Here is a 21,832-nt window from a genome sequence, read left to right on the forward strand (position 1 = left end):
ATATGTTTTTTCACTGAGGAAGCTTTTTAGTTCAGCGTTTTCACTCCCTCATGTTTAGATGATCACTGTGAGGACTTGATTGCCTCTAAATGTCTGCCTGTTGTATATTTTATGTGATACTGTGTTAATGTTCATTGTGAGTGAGCTGCAGAGAAAGGAGATTTTTCTAGTAGTCGACACAGACCTGAGCCTGGTGCAGTATGGGGCCTTATCGCTGTTTGGCCACAGCCAAGATCAAAACCGCCTTTGGCTTCTTAGGCTATTAGACTAACTTTATCTTCAGTGGAGACATAGCACATTATTGTGTTTTGTTAATGTGTATGATTCCGAAATACAGCCTCAAAAGCCCCGTGGCTTATTCTGTGCGTACGCCTCGTAAATGCAACATGCTATTTCTTTTCGGGGCCATTTTGTTCTTTATTTTTGATGCATTTTGTTCACCATCACTGCACATTTCTGACTCAGCTTACCCCTCTAATTGATTTGACATGGTAGATCCAATATCCTTTTCATGATAGTCAAACTTTAGTATAATAACTTTCTAGCCCCCCCCCCCCCCCATTCCTGCTTTTATGGACATATAATGTTTCCACATGTTCTGTGTCCACTGCATCATTTTTTTCTGCACCGTCTTATAGGGGGAATAAAAATATATAGAGCCACATGCTGTGTGATACTGCAGTGAAGGGGACAGAAAAATGACACTTTTCTGCTATAAAATTGGCACTTTTAAATTGTAAAACAGGGAAAGAAAATCTTACTACTGCTGTGCCCCATTTAAATTTAGTGTTTTCTTTTCTTTTAAACTTTGTAGCAAACAACACTTTGGCTTCGCTGATTCATATTTTCACAGTGAGGGTTCCATTGTTTTGTCCCAGAGGTTCTTACAATCGTCTTTTCTGAATCATTGTTGTATTTTGACAGCAACGCTCAACAAGTATTGACAGATGTGATGGTAGTCAATGAATTAACCCTCAGCTCTGATGATGCATACGTTTGTCTTATAGCTGGAGGTCATGACCAAGCAGTCGACTCATGGAATGCAGATAGGCCTCGGAGCTGAATCAGTCAGTATATTTAGTCCTATTCCTGAGGGAAAAGGAAAAATGTATCGGTCTATTAAACACGCATAATTATTATAATTATCACAACTCTGCGAGCTCCAGAAAAGTCAAGTGATTCCTCATGTGGTTGTGCGTGTCTATAATCGACCATTTGCACGGATGTGTTACACTGCCGTGTGGCTCGACCACGGGGCCGCGCAGCACCTATTGTTCAATTAGTGCAACTATGACTGTGCAGGGCTTTTTGCGTGGGCTGAGAATCCCCAGAATCCACACCGTATTCCTCTCCTGACCTCCATTGTCTGAGCCGAAATAGCTGTCTCATCTGCGTGTAATATTTCCATCTGCCCTTGAATAGAAATGCTGCCACATTTCTTGTTTTTAAGGCACAGTTGAGAAAACAGGAAAAAAAAATGGCTAAAAAATTATCAGAAAAAACGTGAAAAAGTTTTAAATTCAGCCACCATGGCATCCATGCAATATTACAAAGTGCAGTGAACTAATCTACACTGCAGTGCTCGCTTCTACTTCATTTATTTCCCACTGAGATGAATAATAACACTAATAATAATATTAGACATATATAAATACAAAATTGTGTCAAATTAAAATAAATAGTTACAAAAATAAGTAATGTTAAAAACAACTATAACAAATAAAATAGCAGGTAGCATTTATAAATTATGCATTATTTGTGTTAATTTTCATTTTTATATATTTTAGTTTAAGTTATGGAAATATATCTTTTTTTAAATCATCAGTTTTGTGTGTGTGTGTGTGTGTGTGTGTGTGTGTGTGTGTGTGTGTGTGTGTGTGTGTGTGTGTGTGTGTGTGTGTGTGTGTGTGTGTGTGTGTGTGTGTGTGTGTGTGTGTGTGTGTGTGTGTGTGTGTGAACCTGGAAAGTAGCCAACAATCGATGCATAAATGCGGTCTTCTGGGATCAGCTATTAGATGGAATTTGTGTACTTGTATATAACCTATATCACTGTACCTCGCCCTCTATTTATTTTCTTGTCTTTGTTTACATTTTCTAGCTGTGCAGTGTTGGGTTGTACAAGTGTGTAATCTACCTGCACTGTTCACTGCAGGCCATCATCAATAATGAGGACCACTACTCATATCTCAGCAGATGCAGGGCAACGACTACCAATCGGATGCATTTATAAAATCGGTTTTAGGAGAAGTTGTGCTCTTTGCGGGAAGTTTTGATGCACAGAAGCTTGTGACATGACAAGCTGACCTCGTGTGGTCAGTCCAAACAGAAGGAGCCTCTACTGTCCAATCACAGAGCTCCTCCTGCCCCCGAACGTCCGGGTCTTTGACCAATCAGGGAGCTCAGCGCGGAGTCAGAGGGGACAGCGATCACAGATAAAATGTTTGACTTCCATCCATCCTCTCAGAGCATCTTCTCAATCCTCACAGGACTGTTAGAAACTTGCACTTTGATTTAAACTGTCTGAGCCCACGCCGACCGCTGGACACAACCCAGCAGCTCTATGACGGACTCCGATCGCTCCGGTCGAGACAACCTGTTACTCCAGGAGTGAGGAGACAGTAGAGAGGGGCGACCCAAAGTAACTCAACCGAAGTAAAAATAGGGTATTCTGTGGAAATAAACGCGACACGCACAAGGCAGCTTTGTTTCCAGAGTTCCCTGACAGAAAGTCAGGAATCATGACAGCGCTGGCAGGAGGTTTACCGAGAATGATGAGGCCGACTCCTCACCAGAACTACCCGCGGGGAGGATACTCTCTGGAAGGTAAGAGTGGAACACTAGTCTGCTGCTCGCTGTCTGGGAGAAACTTTGAAATAACTTCAGCAAAAGTTGAAGTTTAGCTCAATTTATGGAAGCTTTAAACAAAGTTGTATTAATAAATATTCTGTGTTGTTGTAGGCTATTGGAAATCATTTCTTCTTCTATGAAACAAAAGAGGAACAGGGCTGCACTGATAGTTTTAAAAATTAAACAGAACTGCATCTCAATATGTATATTTGTACATATGTAATTTAAATATGACAATTTTGCATTACTTACATGTATATATATATATATATATATATATATATATATATATATATATATATATATATATATATATATATATGTATATATATGTATATATATGTATATATATATATGTATATATATGTATATATATGTATATGTATATATATATATATATAGTGCACTTTAAGAGATTTTCAGCTCCCTGCTCCTATTTTACACTAGATTGAACAGACTGAGTTGTTTGTCATCACTACAAATCCATACATTTTAAAATAAAAAGACGCATTGTTTAGCGTCTAATTTCTGAGTATTCCACCAACTAAACTCAGTCCCACGCTGTCCAGTGTCCACTCCGTTGGGACAGGGTCGGGTCAACCAGCTCGGTGGTGTCTTCATAAACGGCAGACCTCTCCCCAACCACATCCGTCATAAAATCGTGGAGATGGCCCACCACGGTGTCCGGCCGTGCGTCATCTCCCGGCAGCTGCGGGTGTCCCACGGCTGCGTCTCCAAAATCCTGTGCCGGTACCAGGAGACCGGCTCCATCAGGCCCGGAGCCATCGGAGGCAGCAAGCCAAAGGTGAGAGATGGAGTGTTTAAGAAATTCACACAGATGTGATTTTTAAATTTTTTTTTTCTCCAGCAAAGACTCAGGTTAATACGTGCGTAAAAAGAAATCTTCTTTGCATGCTACTCATTTTCTTCAGATGTGGTCCAAAATGGGTAAACCTCAGCTGCAGTTGAAACTCAGAGGCTAAATAAGCTGTTTTTAAAATAAATAAATAAACAGATGTAGCCAAACTAAAATAAAAAAAAACAAAATCATAAATCTGAAAAAATGATACTGTCTTCTGCAACCCCAAAGGAACATTTCAATTATTGTGTTGCATTTTCATCTTAAATCTTAAATGTAGGTTGTAGTTTTTTTTTTGTTTTGTTTTGTTTTTAAGTTCTTGAATTTAATAAATTGTGTCTCCCTCTCTCCTCCAAAGCAAACCGCTTCTCCAGAGATCGATAAGAAAATCGAGGAGTACAAGAGAGAAAACCCGGGCATGTTCAGCTGGGAAATCAGGGACAAACTACTGAAAGACGGGATCTGCGACAGAAACAACGTCCCCTCAGGTGGGCAAACGTCTGAAATGTTAAAATGACCAAGAAAGATGCAAAGAAAGATGAAAATGATTGGCTTATATTCCCCACCAACTTTTATAATTAGGCAAACTATGAACTTATGAACAGATTTTCTTAATGATTTTCGTAAATGAGATTTTTTTGTAGCATGTTCAGTGTCTTTTATAATATTAATTAAACAAGTTATTGAATATTATACATTTCTCTTTCTCTCTCAGTGAGCGCCATCAGCCGCATCATGCGCTCGAAATTCGGCGGAGCTGGTGATGATGAAGATGAGGAGGATGAAGTGGTGAAGAGGGCGATGGAGGAAAACGAGCCACGGACCAAACACAGCATCGATGGCATTCTGGGAGACAGATGTAAGTTCATGATAAATATTATTATTTTTTATTTCACCTTGTTATGTCCCTAAAGAGCTGAAAAAATGGTCTGGATGTGAGTTAGTTGTTTTATTTGTGGCTTAATTGCGGATTCCAGAGTTCTATTTTCTGTCGTTTGTAAGAAAAATACCTAATAATGATAATAATGATGATGATGATAATAATAATAATAATAATAATAATAATGATGATGATGATGATGATGATGATGATGATGATAATAATAATAATAATAATAATAATAATAATAATAATAATAATAATAATAATAATAATAATAATAATAATAATAATAAAAGCTCTTGCCAATAGTTTGTGAAACCATGTGTTTTTTACTGTGTGATATAAATAAAACTGAATTTAACCGACGTGCGTAAAGTTTATTAGCCTATAAACATCAAGCCTTTACGCATGCGCTCAGACCCGAGACAGTTAAATATGCAGAGCTTTTATCAAATCAAACATTTGTCTAACTTCCAAGCCTGAGAAACTTTTTTTTTTTTTTTTTACACTTAATCGGACACTTGAGGATGAACTTCAGGGGACAAAGCATTGAGAGTCCATTGAGACTCACACCTCAGTTTGACGTGCACAAAAGCCAAACTCCAGTGAGCGGCTCAGTGGTGTACAAAAAGATGCCAGGGCCTTTCAAAATGGGGAAAGAATGGGAGAAAAAACTGCGCTGACAAAAGGCCCCGAGAAGACATTATGAACCCGCAATGAGCGATGAATTATTCAGGGACACCAATAGGCCCAGTGCGTCCTGGTTTATAGACTGCTCAGAAAAAGTGCCAGTTTGGAGACTTTCCTCACTGTTTACAGTTTGTCGTGGAGAAGACAAAAAAAATAGATACGCTAAAAAAAAAAAAAAAAAGCTCAGCCTTCAGGCAAACACCTGTTGATTTACGACCTGTTGGGATCTGCCGCAAAAGGGAAGGTTGCCGTTGGAGACATAATGCAGTCTAGAGTTAATTATTGATGAGCGGATCTTTAGAAACTGTGCTGATGTTTTGTTCCATCCTGTAATGACGCATATTTTTTTTCTTCATGGCTGTGGATCTGTTTAAATTTCACTTTTAAGAGACGGTAACTCTAAAATCAATATTAAGTTAACACATTAAGCAGCTGGTAAAAGGCTCCAGATTTTTTATTTTTTTTAAAGCCTGAAATGTGTTAAATTCAAGCCAGGCCGCAGTCAAATCGAACGGTTCCGTTACTTTTGCGCACGGAGCTCTTCTCGCAGCTTTTTGTCTTTGCGCAGCGAGCATGACGCCTTCAGCCAGTGAGCGCAGGGAAACCCTTCTCTTCACTAGATTAAATCCAAACCTTTTATTTCTCTCCACTTTCATCTCAGACAAAGTCCGCCCCTTTCCTTTCCGCCTAGGGCGCACACATTTAATGCAGTGTCTGTGGGCACTTCCCTCTCCCTTTAGCAGCTGAGATATCCCCAGTATTGACCAGGCTGCTGACTTCTTAAACTTCTAAAACTTAATTTTAAAATGTATTTAATTAATATTTTATCAACTTAATTCATTATGTGCGCAGAGCAGATGATTGATTGGAAATACAGTAATAAATAAGTTAGGATGCATCACTAGTTTGCTTTGTTGGTCATTTTTGAACAAGTTTTTGTTTATTAAGCTCAACTTTAAAGTGTTTGTTTCATGTAACTATTAAAATTGTTTTGGTGAAAAGTTTAATTATTTATCTCAAATTAAAAATTTAAGATTATATTATTTTTTTGGAAGAAAAGAAATCTCAGTTGCTACTTTGCTTCAAATTGTTGACATCCTACATGGAAAACAGCTCCAAAGCACTTTTCCCCATTGATATACAGAACATCACTATTTCATTCTTGTGTCTCTTTGTGGAAGTAGTTGTTGTTTTTCTCTTTTATAGCACTTCATTAGAATGTGAAAAGGGTGGTTTGGGGACTGAGAGAGTGTCTTCTGGCCAAATATTGATTAAGTAGGTGTTTGCAGAGGCTATTGTTGTGGTGGAGAGAGGCCTGTTGCTCTCTGCCCCTTTCTCCTCTACCACTATTGTTGGCTTTCCTTAAGTGCTAAGATCAAAGCTGACTCATTTAGATTTATTTGTCTGGGAAAAGGACTGCTAAGGTTTGCGGGATAAAGTATACCGGGCAGCTCCAAGTCTGCATGGCATTAGCATGAGGCTGGAACATTGTGGGAAGAGGATATTCGCCGGGATGGATGTGATGTTGAGTTGTTTCCATTTTCTTTAACTGTTGAGTTACGGAGGTAGAATTCACTCCAGTAGTTTACACAACACGCATGGCTGAGCAGCAATTTGAAAGAATTATTTGTGACATTTACCACACTGGCAGAAAAAGCAAGAATGTGCACAACTCGGTATGTTTGGTGTAATTTTTATTAGAAAACTGTGCAACAGTGCCAAGATTTTGTTCTTTCCACGAGTGGGACTGGATTAACTGATGGGACCCTTTCCTTTATTTATTACTGTTATCACTTTAGCCTTTAGCCTCATTTAACTAATTAAAGTAACCAGAGTCGTGAAAGAGGAGTAGCCACTCTTGCAGGATCCATTTATGGCAGTGGGGGTGAAAGGCAGAAAGAAGAAGAAAAAGAAAGCTCAGAAATACAAACAGTCAAAGGGATAACTTTTCTTTAAAGGGAGTCCTGCGGTGCCAAACTGAATGAGCCCAGTTCTTTCAAATCTGCCATGGTGAACGCAGTCAACATGTAATAATTGGTTTCATTGAGGTGCATTCCAACAATCTGCTGCCATTCTCCTGCCTCTATTGTCCAGAGGCAGGCAAATAGCCAGAGGGACAGGAGGAATCAAGTGCTGACAAAACATGAAAGATTTAGCTGCTTTTGTCAAAGGAGCTGAGTAGGACTTTGTTTGTGTAAATAAACTGAGCTACTGGCTCCCTGTGATTTTGGCACGGAGTTAGAATGAGGGAAATTTGGAAAGTAAGAAGAGCAGGAAGATCGTATTTGTGTTTTTTTGGTGTACCAAATTTTAAAGCAGTCAAAATGTGTGCGTAATATACATCCAGTTCAAACGAGAAATTATGACAATAACAAACTTCAACATGTAACCTCCACATCCAAGCCGTCTAATCCAATTTTCAAGTTTCATAACTTATATTCTCATGAGACATCTAAGAGTAAAAACAGATAAATTTTTTTCCACGCACAGGGAGCAAAGACATGTGAGCAGCAAAGCAAATAACCCGTAACTGTAAACACTGAGATAGATGTTGATTTTCTAGAACTTGTGACTGGAGGTTTAGAGGAGACGGAAGGCCTCAATGCAACCAGAGGAATGTCTGCTACAGCCACATTTCCATTTTGCTCTCAGGGCTGGATAATAGAGAAATTTATATGTGGGCCTCACTCTGCGCTTTCCTGTGTTAATAGTGCTTGTAATGCCTGTTGATCCCAGTGGACTGCTGAGAAAAACAAGTGAAAACCAAAATGTATTACTTCCCTGGGAAGGTTGACATAGATAGATAGATAGATAGATAGATAGATAGATAGATAGATAGATAGATAGATAGATAGATAGATAGATAGATAGATAGATAGATAGATAGATAGATAGATAGATAGATAGATAGATAGATAGATCAATCTACACTTCTCAAATATAAATGCTCAACACTTTGGCGTTCTGTCGGCATGATTCTCAAGGGTTTCTCTTTCTCCAAAAAGAAAGAAAAAATCCACACTAACTGATCTGCAACTGAATGCAGACTCTATGCTTCATTAAAGCCTCTTTCTCTGTTGGCACCCACATTGTGATCCTCCAATATTAATTCAAAGGACAATTAATGAATGCGGGCCAACTTTGAAGTAATGGGCTGGGGTCCTGCCCTGAGCCGGCCCCTCGGCGCTGATGTACTCTCCACATTCTCCCCACTAACCCCAGAGACACTGTGAAGTGACTGAAAGAGAAGCTACGAGCAATAGAAGGTCAAGGAGAGGAGCCCCAGTAGAAAAAGAGCTCTCTATTTCCTTGGAAGTATTAGCCAAGCAAAACTCTGTGATGGGGAGGATAAAGGAGTGCGAAGAGAAAAGGGTCGGGGGCGAGGGGACTCTGCAAAGAGGAGCACAATGGGATAGTTAATTGAGTAAAGCCAGACAGCGTTGTCAATCACTTAACTTTGTTTAGCCTCAGTTTTTGTGGAGCTTCTTTCGTCCAGCACATTGCACATTATGGACACGCCAGCACAACTCTGTCGCTGTTTTGATTAATGTCTTTTTTCCTCTCTGAACAAAGAAATCAACCCCCCAAAAAAGAGCATACATTTTGTATATAAGAGTTTTAAAACATATATGCATTCTAATTTACGGCATTCATTTAATTCATTTATCAAAACTACGACGGAAAGGAAAAATTTGCATGCAGTGGTTATAAAAACAAACAAAAAAATGCTCCATTAATCAGTGTTTGCAGAGTCAGAAAAGAATGTGATGATGGTTTCTCTCTCTGTTGTGTGTCTGTGAAGTTGTGCTGCAGGGTCAGTGGTGAGGCTGACTTCGCTGCAGAGCTGTGCAGTCGCAGTGAAAAGGTCAGGGGCTAACCTAGGGTCACTTGACTGTTAAAACTATCAGGCCCCAGGAGAAGGAGGTTACGATAATGTTTGGGAAAAGATGTCAACTGACAACCTTATGTGAGGATGTCAGGCCAAGGAATCAGTGTCGATTAGATAAGTTTCATTTTACAGTGTAGAGGCTTCCATAGGTGTTTGCTGGTGTTTCAAAATAGTTTTCTGAATGAGCTGATCGGTTTGGTTGTCTGTCTCGCCTAAACGAGGCGGAGCTGATGTGCTGGTTAGTCTCCGTTTGACTGGAACGTGCGGAAGACTGGCCTGTTGCTGCAGCCCTGCGTGGGCTCTGTGCAGACGCTTTGTCCCTGCCCTGAGGGTGGAAATGCCACCGTGAAACTGTCACCTAACTGCACCGCAGTGGAACTAAATAATAACCACCGCACACTGGGCACACATAATAGCCATGCGGGGCCATTTGTGGCTTTTTGTCACTGCACCGATATTAGACAGAGATACATCTTTCAACTTCATATCGCCAGCTATTTCTTTGTCCGTTAAGTGCCAACCTCCTGCGCTTATTCACTGCATTTTTTTTCTGTCCATCACATCATCATCTCCCTCTCTTTTTCTCTCTATCTGCCCCCTCCTCCAGCTCCTCCCGCCTCCCTTTCCCAGGCAGCTGCGGGTTCCTGGGGGCTTTTTAGCAAGTCAAGTGAGCAGCCCACTCACTCCCATTTTTCCCTTAACTGTTAACCCCAGCTGAGCCCATAAGCTGTCAGTTAACTATTCTTTTCCTCCGGTGCATCTGCTCGCTCTGGCTCTATGTAGCATGCCAGTGTTTTATTCAGTGGCCCACTCGCACTGTGTTCTGTGGCCTGAAAGGGCCAGATCTACTTCCCTGGGCAAATAGCTAGTTCATTTGTCTCTTCTGCCCTTTGTTTTGTGTTACGAACACATGTCACCAGCTCAATTACCTTCTCTATTAACAGCCCCTGGAGGAAGGACTAGCCAGCCCCTACTAAGACTAGGCTATAAACTGCCCCATATGCTCTGCCTCGCTTTCTCTTACTCTCTGTGCCGCTTCATCTCTTTCCCTTCTTTTCATTCTTTCTCTCTTGTCTCAGTTTTTTACATCTTCCCCTTTCTGTAATATCTATTTTTGAATCTCTCGCCGCTTTTTTTCCTTTTTTTTGTTGTTATGTCAAACTATGTGAATTTATATGCACATGCGAGCGCAGACACGGTTGTGTGTGTCTCTTCATATTAACATCTCTTGAAGGGCCGGGAGGAGGGGAGTGAATGCTTGGCAAGACAAATCCTGGCCGAGGTAGTCCATGCAATAAACAAGAGCCGTCTTTATTCTCACAGTTGGAATCCTCGCTTGGTTTTTTTGGCCTGTTAGAGGCACTCCTGCTGCAGGTGAAGCTAATGGAACTGGACGTTCCCCAAGTTCACATCTGTGACCCTCTGGAGTTTATCTTCCCTGCCTGTCAGTCTCCTCTCTCAATCAATAAATGGTTCTGTTTATGCTGAATAGTGGGTCCTAGCTCTATCCTTTCCATGCTTTAGTGTGTAAAATATGTCTACATGAATATCTATAAATGCATTGTTTGATTGTATTTCCAAGTCTCTGATCTGGGGCAGGAACCTGTTGCATTCACTTGTTGAATCCTCTAAACTGTGCTAAATGCCACCCTATCTTCTCTGCTATCGAAACTAACTTGTTTTGAGTTTATTATCCTACATCTTACTTTGTTTTAAAACAACTATTTTCTGGGTAATTTTTCAGCAGCCTCAATTTCCGCTTGAGGGATAATAATCTATCTTTCTATTAAGATTCTTGTCAGAGAGACAGACAAACTGTGAGCGGCGATGGAGTATTTTCAGCTCCCCAATGCTTTAGCTGCAGCGTAAAATTTGATTTGGGTGTTTAAGTAAGGAGGTCAAGGCCTCCCTTTGTGTGTTTAGTATCCTCTTCTGTCGTTTGTTGCAGGGAATGTGTGGGAACAAGTCTGCTTCTGCATCAGCGTGCCTTAAAAACTGATCCACGGTAGCGTAAGAACCTTGTTTTGAAAATGTGAAAGATGTCAATGTGGTGACGGGTGAGCACAGAGAAAGAGAGAGGAGAGGTGAATGGCTGAGAAGGAAGGGACAGGTCCCATTTTTTAAGAATGACCAGCACCCCTTTTGCCTTAGCTTGGCACCCTGTACCCCGGCATCTTCTCCAGGTGCCTTCAGCCTCCCATCTCCTCTCCATGTCAACCCTTCAACTTCCCATCCCCCAACTTTGTGCCCCTCAGGCCATGGAGGGAGTGGATAAAGGGGTGCTCCCCTGCTGTGCCCCTTCACAGCCCCCAGTGGCCCTTCTCTGGACCCCTTTGTGCCCCCCTCTTCTCCCTCCCACTCTTCATTCCCCCACTCAGCCCCTGGCTCTACAGCCCCCATCTTACCCTTCAGCCCCCACTCCCCCCCCGACTCCCCTGCTGGGCAGGTGACAGGCCCCTGAATGCGGGCCCGGGCGTCCCTGATGGCTCCTACAGATGGAGCGTGGTAATCGGTCCAATAGAGCCCTGCCACAGGCTTTTCCCTGCTAAGATACAAAGGCTTGGCCACATCACTTCCAAAAAAAAAAAAAAAAAGACAGCGAGTGAGAGAGGAAGAGAGAAAAAGAGAAAGAGCAAGCCAGAGGATGACAAAAGCTACACTGTCATTTGCCGTTAAGGGAGAGTCTGTGACGGAGTGTTTTCTCTGTAGTTGCTAATAATAAAAACAGGGAGGGAAAAAGAGAGGGAAACATTGAAATAAAGGGGGCAAAGGACGAGAGATCCACCCCCAACCCTGTAGTTAACATGACTTACTGTGCCACTGGTGAGCTTTCTCCTCTCAGGAGATTTATGAGCTCTCCTTCCCTCCCTGAGGAATCTTTTAGTTTTTGCACTCTCATTCATTCCCTATTTTTTATTTGTTTTGCTGCTCCTTTATTATTAAAATGCTAAGGGCATTGCCTATTACCTTGTTTATTGTTTCTTCTTCTACTACTCTTTTTTGTTATGATTGAAATAATAGAAGTTCCACTTAATAATCCAAACAGTGTTGATAAAATTATAGGCAAAGTTTTATTTCATGCCATGTGGCTGTCTATGGCTGCATGGCTTTTTCTTTTTACGCCTGTTATATTATAAATTTGGTCCAACTGGTCTCAGGCCACATCCTTACCTAAACAAACCACAGCCCGCACTCACAGTGCACTTTCCAGGAGTATTGAAGCATCCAGCCAATCCTCGGTGAGCCTATATGCCAGCGTGGCGCCCTTGGTTCAAATGTAATAAAGAGCTCTTCTCAGCATCAGAATATAGTGTGTGCCGGCGGTCCTTAGCACAGCAGCATTCCCAGGGGCCAAATCCATGTGTAATGCCTGGTCAGACACACACTGGCAACCGGCACAAACATTTCCTGCTTGGCTCCAGAGGCTCCAGAGACAAGGGGAGATCCCTGTGCCCCCCTCCATGTCTGACTTGGCACTTTTTAATTAAAGCTTTAAATCTGGAGGGCACATGAGAATGAGCAGTCTGGAGAAACAGACAAGCTTCAGTCTTCTGAAGCTTTTCTGTTGCTTACACCCGTCTCTCTGTTTATGAGTGCCTGATTTCTTCTGCCTCACATCGAAGGTGTTTGAGGTATAGTCTGAGTGCCGAAAAAGGTGCAGTGAACCCTCCTCATGAGGTTTAAGAGGTCCCACTAGGGTGGATTTGGGAGTGGATTCTAACTCTCAGCGTCTTGTGTCCATCTGTGTTTGACACATTGTCATAGACCACATTCACTCGGTGAAAGCCCACAGCCCAGACGCAGCAGATGCATGTTTGTGAGTGTGCGTATGACTGAGAAAGAGATGGGGGATTGCACACATGTAATGGGGGACAATGGCAGGCTGTCACGCTAGTTTGTGGAGCCTAATCATTATTTAATAGATGGATAACCTCCCCCCAAAATGCAGAAATGGTCCTCTGTTTCTCGTCTCAAGCCTTCATTGATTCCCTTCTTCTGCTGAATTAGATCCCAATAGCTGTCTCCCAGTAACCCAGTCGCTCTCTCCTGCCCTCAACTGAACAAACAGATTAAGAAGCACCTGCAAAGGGCTGCCTGCCCTCCACTGTGGGACCCTATCGACATGGCGCACAGCATGGCTAAGACTGAGAGAGACACGGTGTCCCAGGGAAAAGATGCCCCAGAGGGATCTAGTCCTCTTTAATCCATGTTCAAGCAGCCTCTGGCTTTTGATCCCCTTAGGAACCACTGAGGAGTTTATTGAGCAGGAGAGGACACAATCTAAAGTAGCTCTACACCATGTGTTGTGCTCAGCATAATCTATTGTCTCCATTCAGCTATTGTACCTCAGCTTAGTATTTATTACAAAGTTTCCCTCTGTATTTCCCTGAGTCCTCCGTATGTTGAAGTCTGTTTGTTGTGCAATTCCAGCCAGTCACTCAGATGAAGGATCCGACGTAGACTCTGAGCCAGGCCTGCCTTTGAAGAGAAAGCAGCGTCGCAGTCGGACTACGTTCACAGCGGAGCAGCTCGAGGAGCTGGAGAGGGCCTTCGAACGCACACACTACCCCGACATCTATACGCGAGAGGAACTGGCTCAGCGGGCCAAGCTGACGGAGGCTCGAGTTCAGGTTAGAAGCCCACACATGCACGATTCAACCTCAAAGTCCTGGAGACTGAATCCTGACAGCACAGCAATGTGTCAGCCTGTCATGGATGTGTGTCATGTGGGTGTTAAATTGCCTTGGGATGTTGCCACACATTCCTTACAGTCATTAGACATGTGTTCCCCCCCAGCGGCCCACGACCCCATGCCCGACCCCTTCTCTCCACACATACAAGCACAGACAAACACAGACACACTGAAGCTACTGTGTGCAAAAGACTGCTTCTTATTTTTGTCAAACATTCTGAAAAAAAGGTCTTTGTGAAGAGCTTAAAATAGAAGCTTGATTTAGATTTATTAGCATGGGGTTTAACCGCCATAACAACCCCATGCTATTATCTGAACACAGTAGCACACAAAGATGTAATGTCTGTGGTTTTACTGCAATCTCCAGATGTTAAGGTCTATCAGTTCAGATGTAATGGGACAGAGAGGCTTCACACTTAGCCTTATTGACCCAGTACCAAGCACACATACTAGTATCAAAAACTATCAAAGTAAACAGATAGATAGAGGATAAATAAACGCCTGTCACACTTTTCTATGTTCTTGTCCCAGGTGTGGTTTAGCAACAGAAGAGCCCGTTGGAGGAAGCAAGCAGGAGCAAATCAACTGATGGCGTTTAACCACCTTATCCCTGGTGGTTTCCCTCCATCGGCGATGACAGGCCTGCAGCCCTATCAGCTGTCAGACAGCTCCTACCCTCCGACTTCTATATCTCAAGGTGGGCACTGAACACATCCACATACACTTTTACATTCGTGCTTTAAAATGTCAGAACCGAGTGATGATTTTGCAAACTTGATGACCTGAAATCCGATATTATCAGATATAGAACGGCAGCAAATGTTTTTGTTAATGTAAAAAACATGGGTTTTAAGTGGAATGCTTTTTCTTTGCAGCCTCCGAGCAGCCCAGTACAGTCCACCGACCGCAGCCTCTCCCACCCACCTCCGTACACCAGAGTGGGCTCAGCTCTTCGGCAGGTTCCCAGGATGGAAGCTCCGCATACTGCCTGTCTTCTGGACGACACGGCTTCTCAGGATACTCGGACAGCTTTGTGACACCGACGGGACACAGTAACACTGTTAACCCGACCATCAGCAACAGCCTCTCTCCACAGGTTAGCCAACGCATCCTATACTGAAATACACAAAAGAAATACATGAAGAAACAAATATGTATACGTAATATGTGTACTTGCACAGAAAATCCATGCGCACACCTATCCACACACATTTTACAAGGAAGCAGGAGGCCAGTATTTCTTCATGGGGTTTATGAAATGCACCATATGTTTGGATAATGATACACACAAACACACACACTGCTCTGTGTGACCTAGGAGGTGCCTTTGTGATGACACTGATGAGACCTTGTTAGGCTAAAGAACTCGGTAGCTTTTCATTTTTGTTTATTCTGACGGATAGTTTGATGAATTTCAAATGTGGCAAACGTCAGTCTTTGGAGAGGCAGAAAGGACCAGACATGAGGAAGAATGTATGGATGTCGGACGGTGACACAAATCAAAACTGAAAAGACAATTATGGTCGATTACACAGTCATCAGTGTCCATCAGTGGCTCCCTACCAGCCCAGAAGATGGACTAACAGGCGTAAAACGAGCTTTTAACCGCCACAAAGGGTGGCCGGCCCACATGCAATGCATGCTGGGTACTAATTCCCATGAGAGAGAATCTCAGGCTCCTGTCAGGCACAGATAAAAAAGTGCCTTGGGCAGGTTTGTTACTATGTGAATGCCTGAGGATGTATATATTGAAAAAAAAAAGAAGAGCTTTGTTGTGGCTTCCCGGGTGCACGGTCAGAGAGAAGTAGGTGGCACCATTGTGGCTGAAGCTATAATTGACTGCTTTGATATATGAGCTTCAGTTATGGACCAGAATTAGTTATTTCCTCCTCCATAACAAGCCACATAGTCTTAAAACATTTGTATTTTTTAAGAGTGTCTATGGTGCATGTTTTTAATCCTAGCCAACTTTACCAACTCATTTGTCCTTCAGATAATTACTTTGTTAAAGCAACTGATATGCAAACATGCCAGCGGCTGCCTTTCTGTAACTGAGTGCATGGTTGTAGTGTGAGTTCACACACCCACAGGGTCACTGAGGGACTTTAACTCCAATAAAGAGACCAAAGGTGCTGTGGCCTCATGGATGGTTTCAGCATTAACCTTAGTGGGCAGCTCCGTACAGAATGGACAACTCATCTTGCAAATCGGACGGGGTGACTTAAATGTTTTCTCAGTCTGGACTTGCAATCACTGAATGTTCCAGTGTCTTAATTGATTGGAATGAAGTAATCTATCCCTTCGTAACAAAGTGTGTAATTTATGCAAACGACTCACTTTGTTGGCTAATTTGTTTTAATTTATGTATTCATTGCAGCTGTTTGAATGTATATTGCGAGACACTTTTCTCTATTTCAGATGAGGATAGAATTAATTTCCTGATTTTCACTTAATAAGGGAGAGGAAATGAGAATTGATTAAATTCTATGACATTGATAGTTAATACACGAAGACCTCTTTGCACATAGGGAACTCTACATCTACAGTTTTGTCAAAGAGCTTCATAGCTTTGTCAAATTTGTATAAAATCCTCCCAGGAATTATTTGGTTATCTGAACTCCAAATTTGTCTCTACAAGCTACTCTACTCTTCCTACTATTGTGTATCCATCAGGAGATTCAGGGGTTCATTTAACTCCAGATATGGGCACACTAGAGCACTGTGGAGTTTTGATGTGGATAAGGTTTACTTCAGATAGGTGATATTCTTGTCTGAGCAGTTTGCTTTGCATTGAGAGCAGCAGTCAGGCCAATGATTTTCCCGTCTCTGGCGTCTCACTGCTGATCTGGTGCATACCAAAGCAATCCTTTCTCACCAAGGAAGCAAGCGGCCAGGATTTGCACCCCCCTGAGACCTAATCTCCGGAACAACCTCAAAACAGACGCACCATCGGGAACTGCTGCTGTTTCAGTTGCAGACAAAAAGTGCATGAACGTATGAGCACGTAGATCAGACACAGACCCGACACAAGCATGCACATACCACACAAACGAATGCTTGCACATATGTGCATTCAAACACCAGCACTGTGTACAGTGTGTCATATTCCGTAAGGAGTAATGGACCAGAGAAAAAAAAATTCGAATGAAGCCACTAGAAAACTGTTTATAAATTAATTAAGATCATTTTTACATTAAATAATTTAGTGATTTATTTTTAAAAACACAATTTTTTTCTCCAAATCTTTTTGCATATTAATTGGTGACTGAGTTTTTTTTTCATCTGCATGAATAAATATAAAGATATTTTGTATTTAATTATCAAAACATCCAAATAATAATAGACTGTGAATGCAAGAGCCTTATGTATTCTACAGTTTATCATGCACAAACAACAAATTGCCAGTAGTAAGAGAAATAATGGTTTGGTTGTTGGTCACACTCCAGTGTTGGTCAGATGTGTGAGGTCAGACCACTCTGACAGAGCAACTGTAAATTACACATATTAAAGACACCTGAGGTGCCGCTCTGTATGTACATATGCGTTTGGCAGCTGGCTGTCAGTTGGAGAAGGCCTTTTTCTTTTTTAACATCATTCACTTATTCTTCGCCTTTTTCTTTAGTTAGAGGGTATTTGGTTTTGCTTTTGGCTTTAGCTCCGTTTTGTCCAACATGGACTGTAACTCTTGTTCTCTCTTTGACTCCATTTCTTCGACATTTTCATGACCTCACTTCACTTCTCACGCAAACCCTTTGTGCAGCTGTTCACAATGTATCACCGATACCCCTGCAGTCCTGACATCAGAACGAAAAACGCTCACTGCACATGCACATGCACGTGCACGTGCACGCACACACGCCTACCGTTACATACACGACTCCACACGTAGGAGAGGTAGCTCTTAAGACACTCACGCACACACACACACACACACACACACACACACACACACACACACACACACACACACACACACACACACACACACACACACACACACACACACACACACACCCTGCTCCTCGTTCCCACATACCCTTTGGCCTCTTTACCCCGGCCTCACAAGGACACGGTGATTTTTGGGCATCAAGAGAAAGCGAGAGAGAGCAAGACAGTAAAAGAGTTAAAGACTGAAAGAGATATAACTAACAAATTTGCTTTGGTTTTCTCAAATTCCCCTTTAAACACATATTTCAAGGCACTGGCCAAATGTATGCAGCATCTTTTTCATTTATTCCATTTGTAACAAAATGCTACATGTCCACAATTGTAATGACAAAGAGGAATAAGAGAAAAAAGCCTATTCCTTCAACTACTTCCATAAATATGACAGCAGCAGAAACCACTTGTGTGCTAAAGGATTGAACTCTTTAGCCACTGTCAGCTCCCCAGTCAGTCAAAGAGAGTAAAGAGAACCACGTGTGAGGGAAGCCAGTAATAATGTATTTCTGACAGTGAACAAAGAGAGGGCCCACACTTTAGCCCACCTGAGTGGAGTGGAAAAGATGAGTGAATGTTGTAGCATTGGATTTATATAAACAGTATATATATATATATATTTTTTTTTTTAAAAAGAGTGTATAAATTCGCTTTACGTTGTGCAAACGGGAAATCTTTTAAATTGAATTCAGTTCTATTCGTTCTAACCACCCAGTTTTCCTCTTTGCGTCCCTCCAGGTGATGGGTCTATTGAACCCAGGTGGAGTACCACACCAGTCCCAGAGCGACTTCGCCCTCTCCCCACTCACCGGAAGCCTGGAGCCCAGCGGAGGCATGGCTGCTAGCTGTCATGGTTCCCAGCGCCTGGAGGCTCTACCAGGCCTGACCAGTATGCCCACCCTGCCAAGCACCCAGTCTTACTGCCCACCTTCTTACACTTCCCCAGCCTACGCCGTCGAACACCACCCCTCCTACCAGTATGGACAGTACAGTCAGAGCAAGGTACCTTTACTCTTATTTTTAAGTGTGTGCTTAAATGGTGTTTTCATATTGACTCATACTGACATCCCAACTGATTTAGGGACTTTCTGAAAGAGCGGTTATATCCTCCCATTACCCTTGTGTGATTTAGTTTAGATTTTCTAACTCACAACCCATGTTTATGGCTCAGGCCTCTCTGATGAGTGACCTTCTCAAATCACCCTGCTGTGCTGAAATTACATTTAAGTTAGCGAGCGCTCGTGGCCAGGTTACCTCAGTTTACATTACCATCATCTGACTACATCCACGTGGCCCCGATGCTTATCCCGACACACACATTTTCACTCAACTGTCCTTTCATGACCCCGTGTGATGAGCTTGCCCATCAAATCCTCGGTATAGCTCACCTACCCATGTAACGACCCCTGTGTAACAAAGATAGCCGCCCAAATGAAAGGAGCAACTTCCTAAAGCGTGTTTGACAGGAGGGAGGGGGATGTGTGGGTGCTGCTGAGGCTGATCTGAGGTGCACTACCACATGCTGACTGGTCCATCAGTGGCAACATCTTGATGTCATTAATTTAGCCAGTCCTGGGAGAGACCCACATGTAGCTTTTGTGGATTTGGTGAAATGCGCGTGTGTGTGTGTCTGTGTGTGTATGTGAGTGCAGACATGTATGTGTATTAAAACAGGGTAAGGGGCTCTTTAACAGGGGGCGATTATGGCCCTTGGCAGGCCAGGATTAGAACCATGTGTCCCACTGGAGGTCAGATTTAGAGTTGTTATTGATCAGTGAAGCAGTGCCAGAGATCCAGGTTAAAGCTCAGTCTCAGGGCACTTTTACCAACCACGCGAAGTTCAAAGAATGTACGGAGATATTCCTCAAAGCTCTTTACCAGTTTTTAAAGTTTTATTATTTAACCTCGGACCCCAGTTTCCATTCTCACCTGTTCTCACCTACTCTTAAACACTTCCTTCTGTCATCTGCAATCCTTCACTACATCACACCTCTCATTTAACTTCCCATTTTTTGCTTTGCTAACCATCAGAATTTTCACATGTACAATGAATAAAACACACACAACAAAGCTTTAACCCTCCTCTCTTCCCATGTCCCTCTCAGGTGCCTTTCATTATATGAAGCCCAACATGGCCTGAACAAGAGACTCGCCCGGCCACTCTGACATTCATCCCTGGAGAACACCACCACCCGCTGCCTCTGCCAACTTCCTCAGCCCCGAGGACAGCAGGACGTGGGATGAGGGGGAGGTGAAGGGGGTCGAGGTGTTCTCCTTCAGCTTGAGATGGAGGTGTAGTGATGGCGATGAAGGGGGTTGACTGGAATAATTAGGACCAAAGGCGCAGCCTCTCCTGTTACCTGACACTCGCTTTGCTTGTGCGTCACGTCACGCTCCGAGGACCAAGCACAGTTCGTCGTCCACGGTTCAAGAGGAGAAGAAAAAGGGGGACGGGGTGGGGAAATGGGGAGTAAATACATTCAAGACCTTGTATTTGATTCTTGTAATAAGTGGCAGAGATGCAAGTCGGGGTGGACTTTATTAGCCCCCGGTGCTTCTGTGTCCCGACTGGCTGGATGGTGATAATGTGTTGCGCTCAGCCCCAATGCTCTTCACAGAATGTCTTCATTACACTGTCTGAGGGCAATGATATTAACTGTGGAAGGATGTGACTCTTGCATGAGACTAAAATGTGACTACATCCTGAAAACCAGCGAGAGGGCATAAAATTGAAGCCAAGTGGAGTCGGTGAATCCGCTGCAACCCAAAGAAAGTGCAATACATTCATACCTCATGTAATGTAAATGAACATGGATCAACTATCCCTGATTATGTCCTCAATAACGAACTCTCTCTTTTTAATGTCATTAATTTTGGGTTGTTCTCATTGATCAATCAGGGGAAATCATCAAGCGACGAATAATAGCAAACATAGTCATGATGTCATTAAGCCAAAAAAAATTCTCTGCCAGTGAATACATTATTCAGTTTGACAGTTAATTTTTTTTTTGTTGTTATTTTGCATGTGTTAAATTAGTTTTGGTCAGGAACTTGCAAATATTAGTTCCATTTCTTATTTATTTAGTGTTGTTCCAGTGTCTCTTCTGTACATCTTGTATAAGCGCTCATCGGTGCTTAAGTAAGTCTTACACAATGTTCATTATTCACATTTTTTTTTCTCTTGTATAATTTTCATTTACAATGACGTGAAATGATTTTGTTGTAAGAGGTTTTGTGTATAATATAGCACTATTTACTATTTATAATAAACTATGTGAAAAGCAGAAAGTTGTGACTTTGAATTTGGTGTCATTTGTGGGATACATTTAAAAACGTAAATGTGGCAGATGTTTTTTGTGAATTTAGTGTTTAAATGTGACTAACTTAAGCCAAACAAAATAATAAATAAATAAGGGCTTTGACATTTATCTCCCAGAATCCTACTGAACTGAACAGAAAACCAAGTAAAAGAAAAGAAAATGGGAGATGTTAACAAAATCTGAAGGCTTCTTTTTGAATTCTGCTCAAAGTTTCTGAGAGTAGTGCTGGCTGGAAGCCTTGAAGGGACTGTGGTTTTCTTTCTTTGTTTTTTCCAAGTGTCTTTTCTTACTTTTTTGATTTTCTGTCTAAATCCAGATGAGCAGTATTGCGACAATACCCGCTCTCTGTGTGCTGCAGCTCACCTTGCACACACACACACACACACACACACACACACACACACACACACACACACACACACACACACACACACACACACACACACTCCTGGGCCACTAAATCATAAATATATCCCCTTTCATAAACACGCCTTTTGGACAAATTCCTGCTCCCTGGTGGCTCCTTCACACCCCTTAATGACTAAAGCAGAGCTGCTGTAAATTATATAAGCACAGCAGCCCACAGACACACTGGGACATCAGTCACTGACATGGCTGTACAAGGTTCAGATGGCTTTTGGCTCTCAGTGTCGAACAGAAATGAAAACACTGTTCGCCCAGTTGGCAGACTCCTCAAAAGGTTACAGATATC

The 21,832-nt window shown here is 42.3% G+C and overlaps 2 protein-coding genes across 2 annotated transcripts in view; one reads left to right on the plus strand and one right to left on the minus strand.

The window, feature by feature from the left end:
• Nucleotides 1-5,576, minus strand: part of LOC111577296 (secretogranin-2b-like) — a 47,296-nt gene extending 41,720 nt beyond the window's left edge. The window contains exon 1 of the mRNA XM_035954309.2: nucleotides 5,567-5,576. The gene's annotated coding sequence lies outside the window, so the exon portion shown is untranslated. The remainder of the gene's footprint in view (nucleotides 1-5,566) is intronic.
• pax3a (paired box 3a) lies at nucleotides 1,947-21,092 on the plus strand. Its single transcript, XM_023283506.3, has 9 exons — nucleotides 1,947-2,823; nucleotides 3,417-3,652; nucleotides 4,065-4,194; nucleotides 4,422-4,565; nucleotides 13,600-13,799; nucleotides 14,393-14,558; nucleotides 14,737-14,957; nucleotides 18,539-18,802; nucleotides 19,906-21,092. Exons 1-9 carry the CDS (start codon nucleotides 2,739-2,741, stop codon nucleotides 19,921-19,923), a joined length of 1,464 nt encoding a protein of 487 aa, XP_023139274.1. The 5' UTR covers nucleotides 1,947-2,738; the 3' UTR covers nucleotides 19,924-21,092.
• The last annotated feature ends 740 nt before the right edge of the window (nucleotides 21,093-21,832 follow it).

This window comes from Amphiprion ocellaris, chromosome 10, assembly GCF_022539595.1.
Source record: "Amphiprion ocellaris isolate individual 3 ecotype Okinawa chromosome 10, ASM2253959v1, whole genome shotgun sequence".
Lineage (NCBI taxonomy): Eukaryota > Metazoa > Chordata > Actinopteri > Pomacentridae > Amphiprion > Amphiprion ocellaris.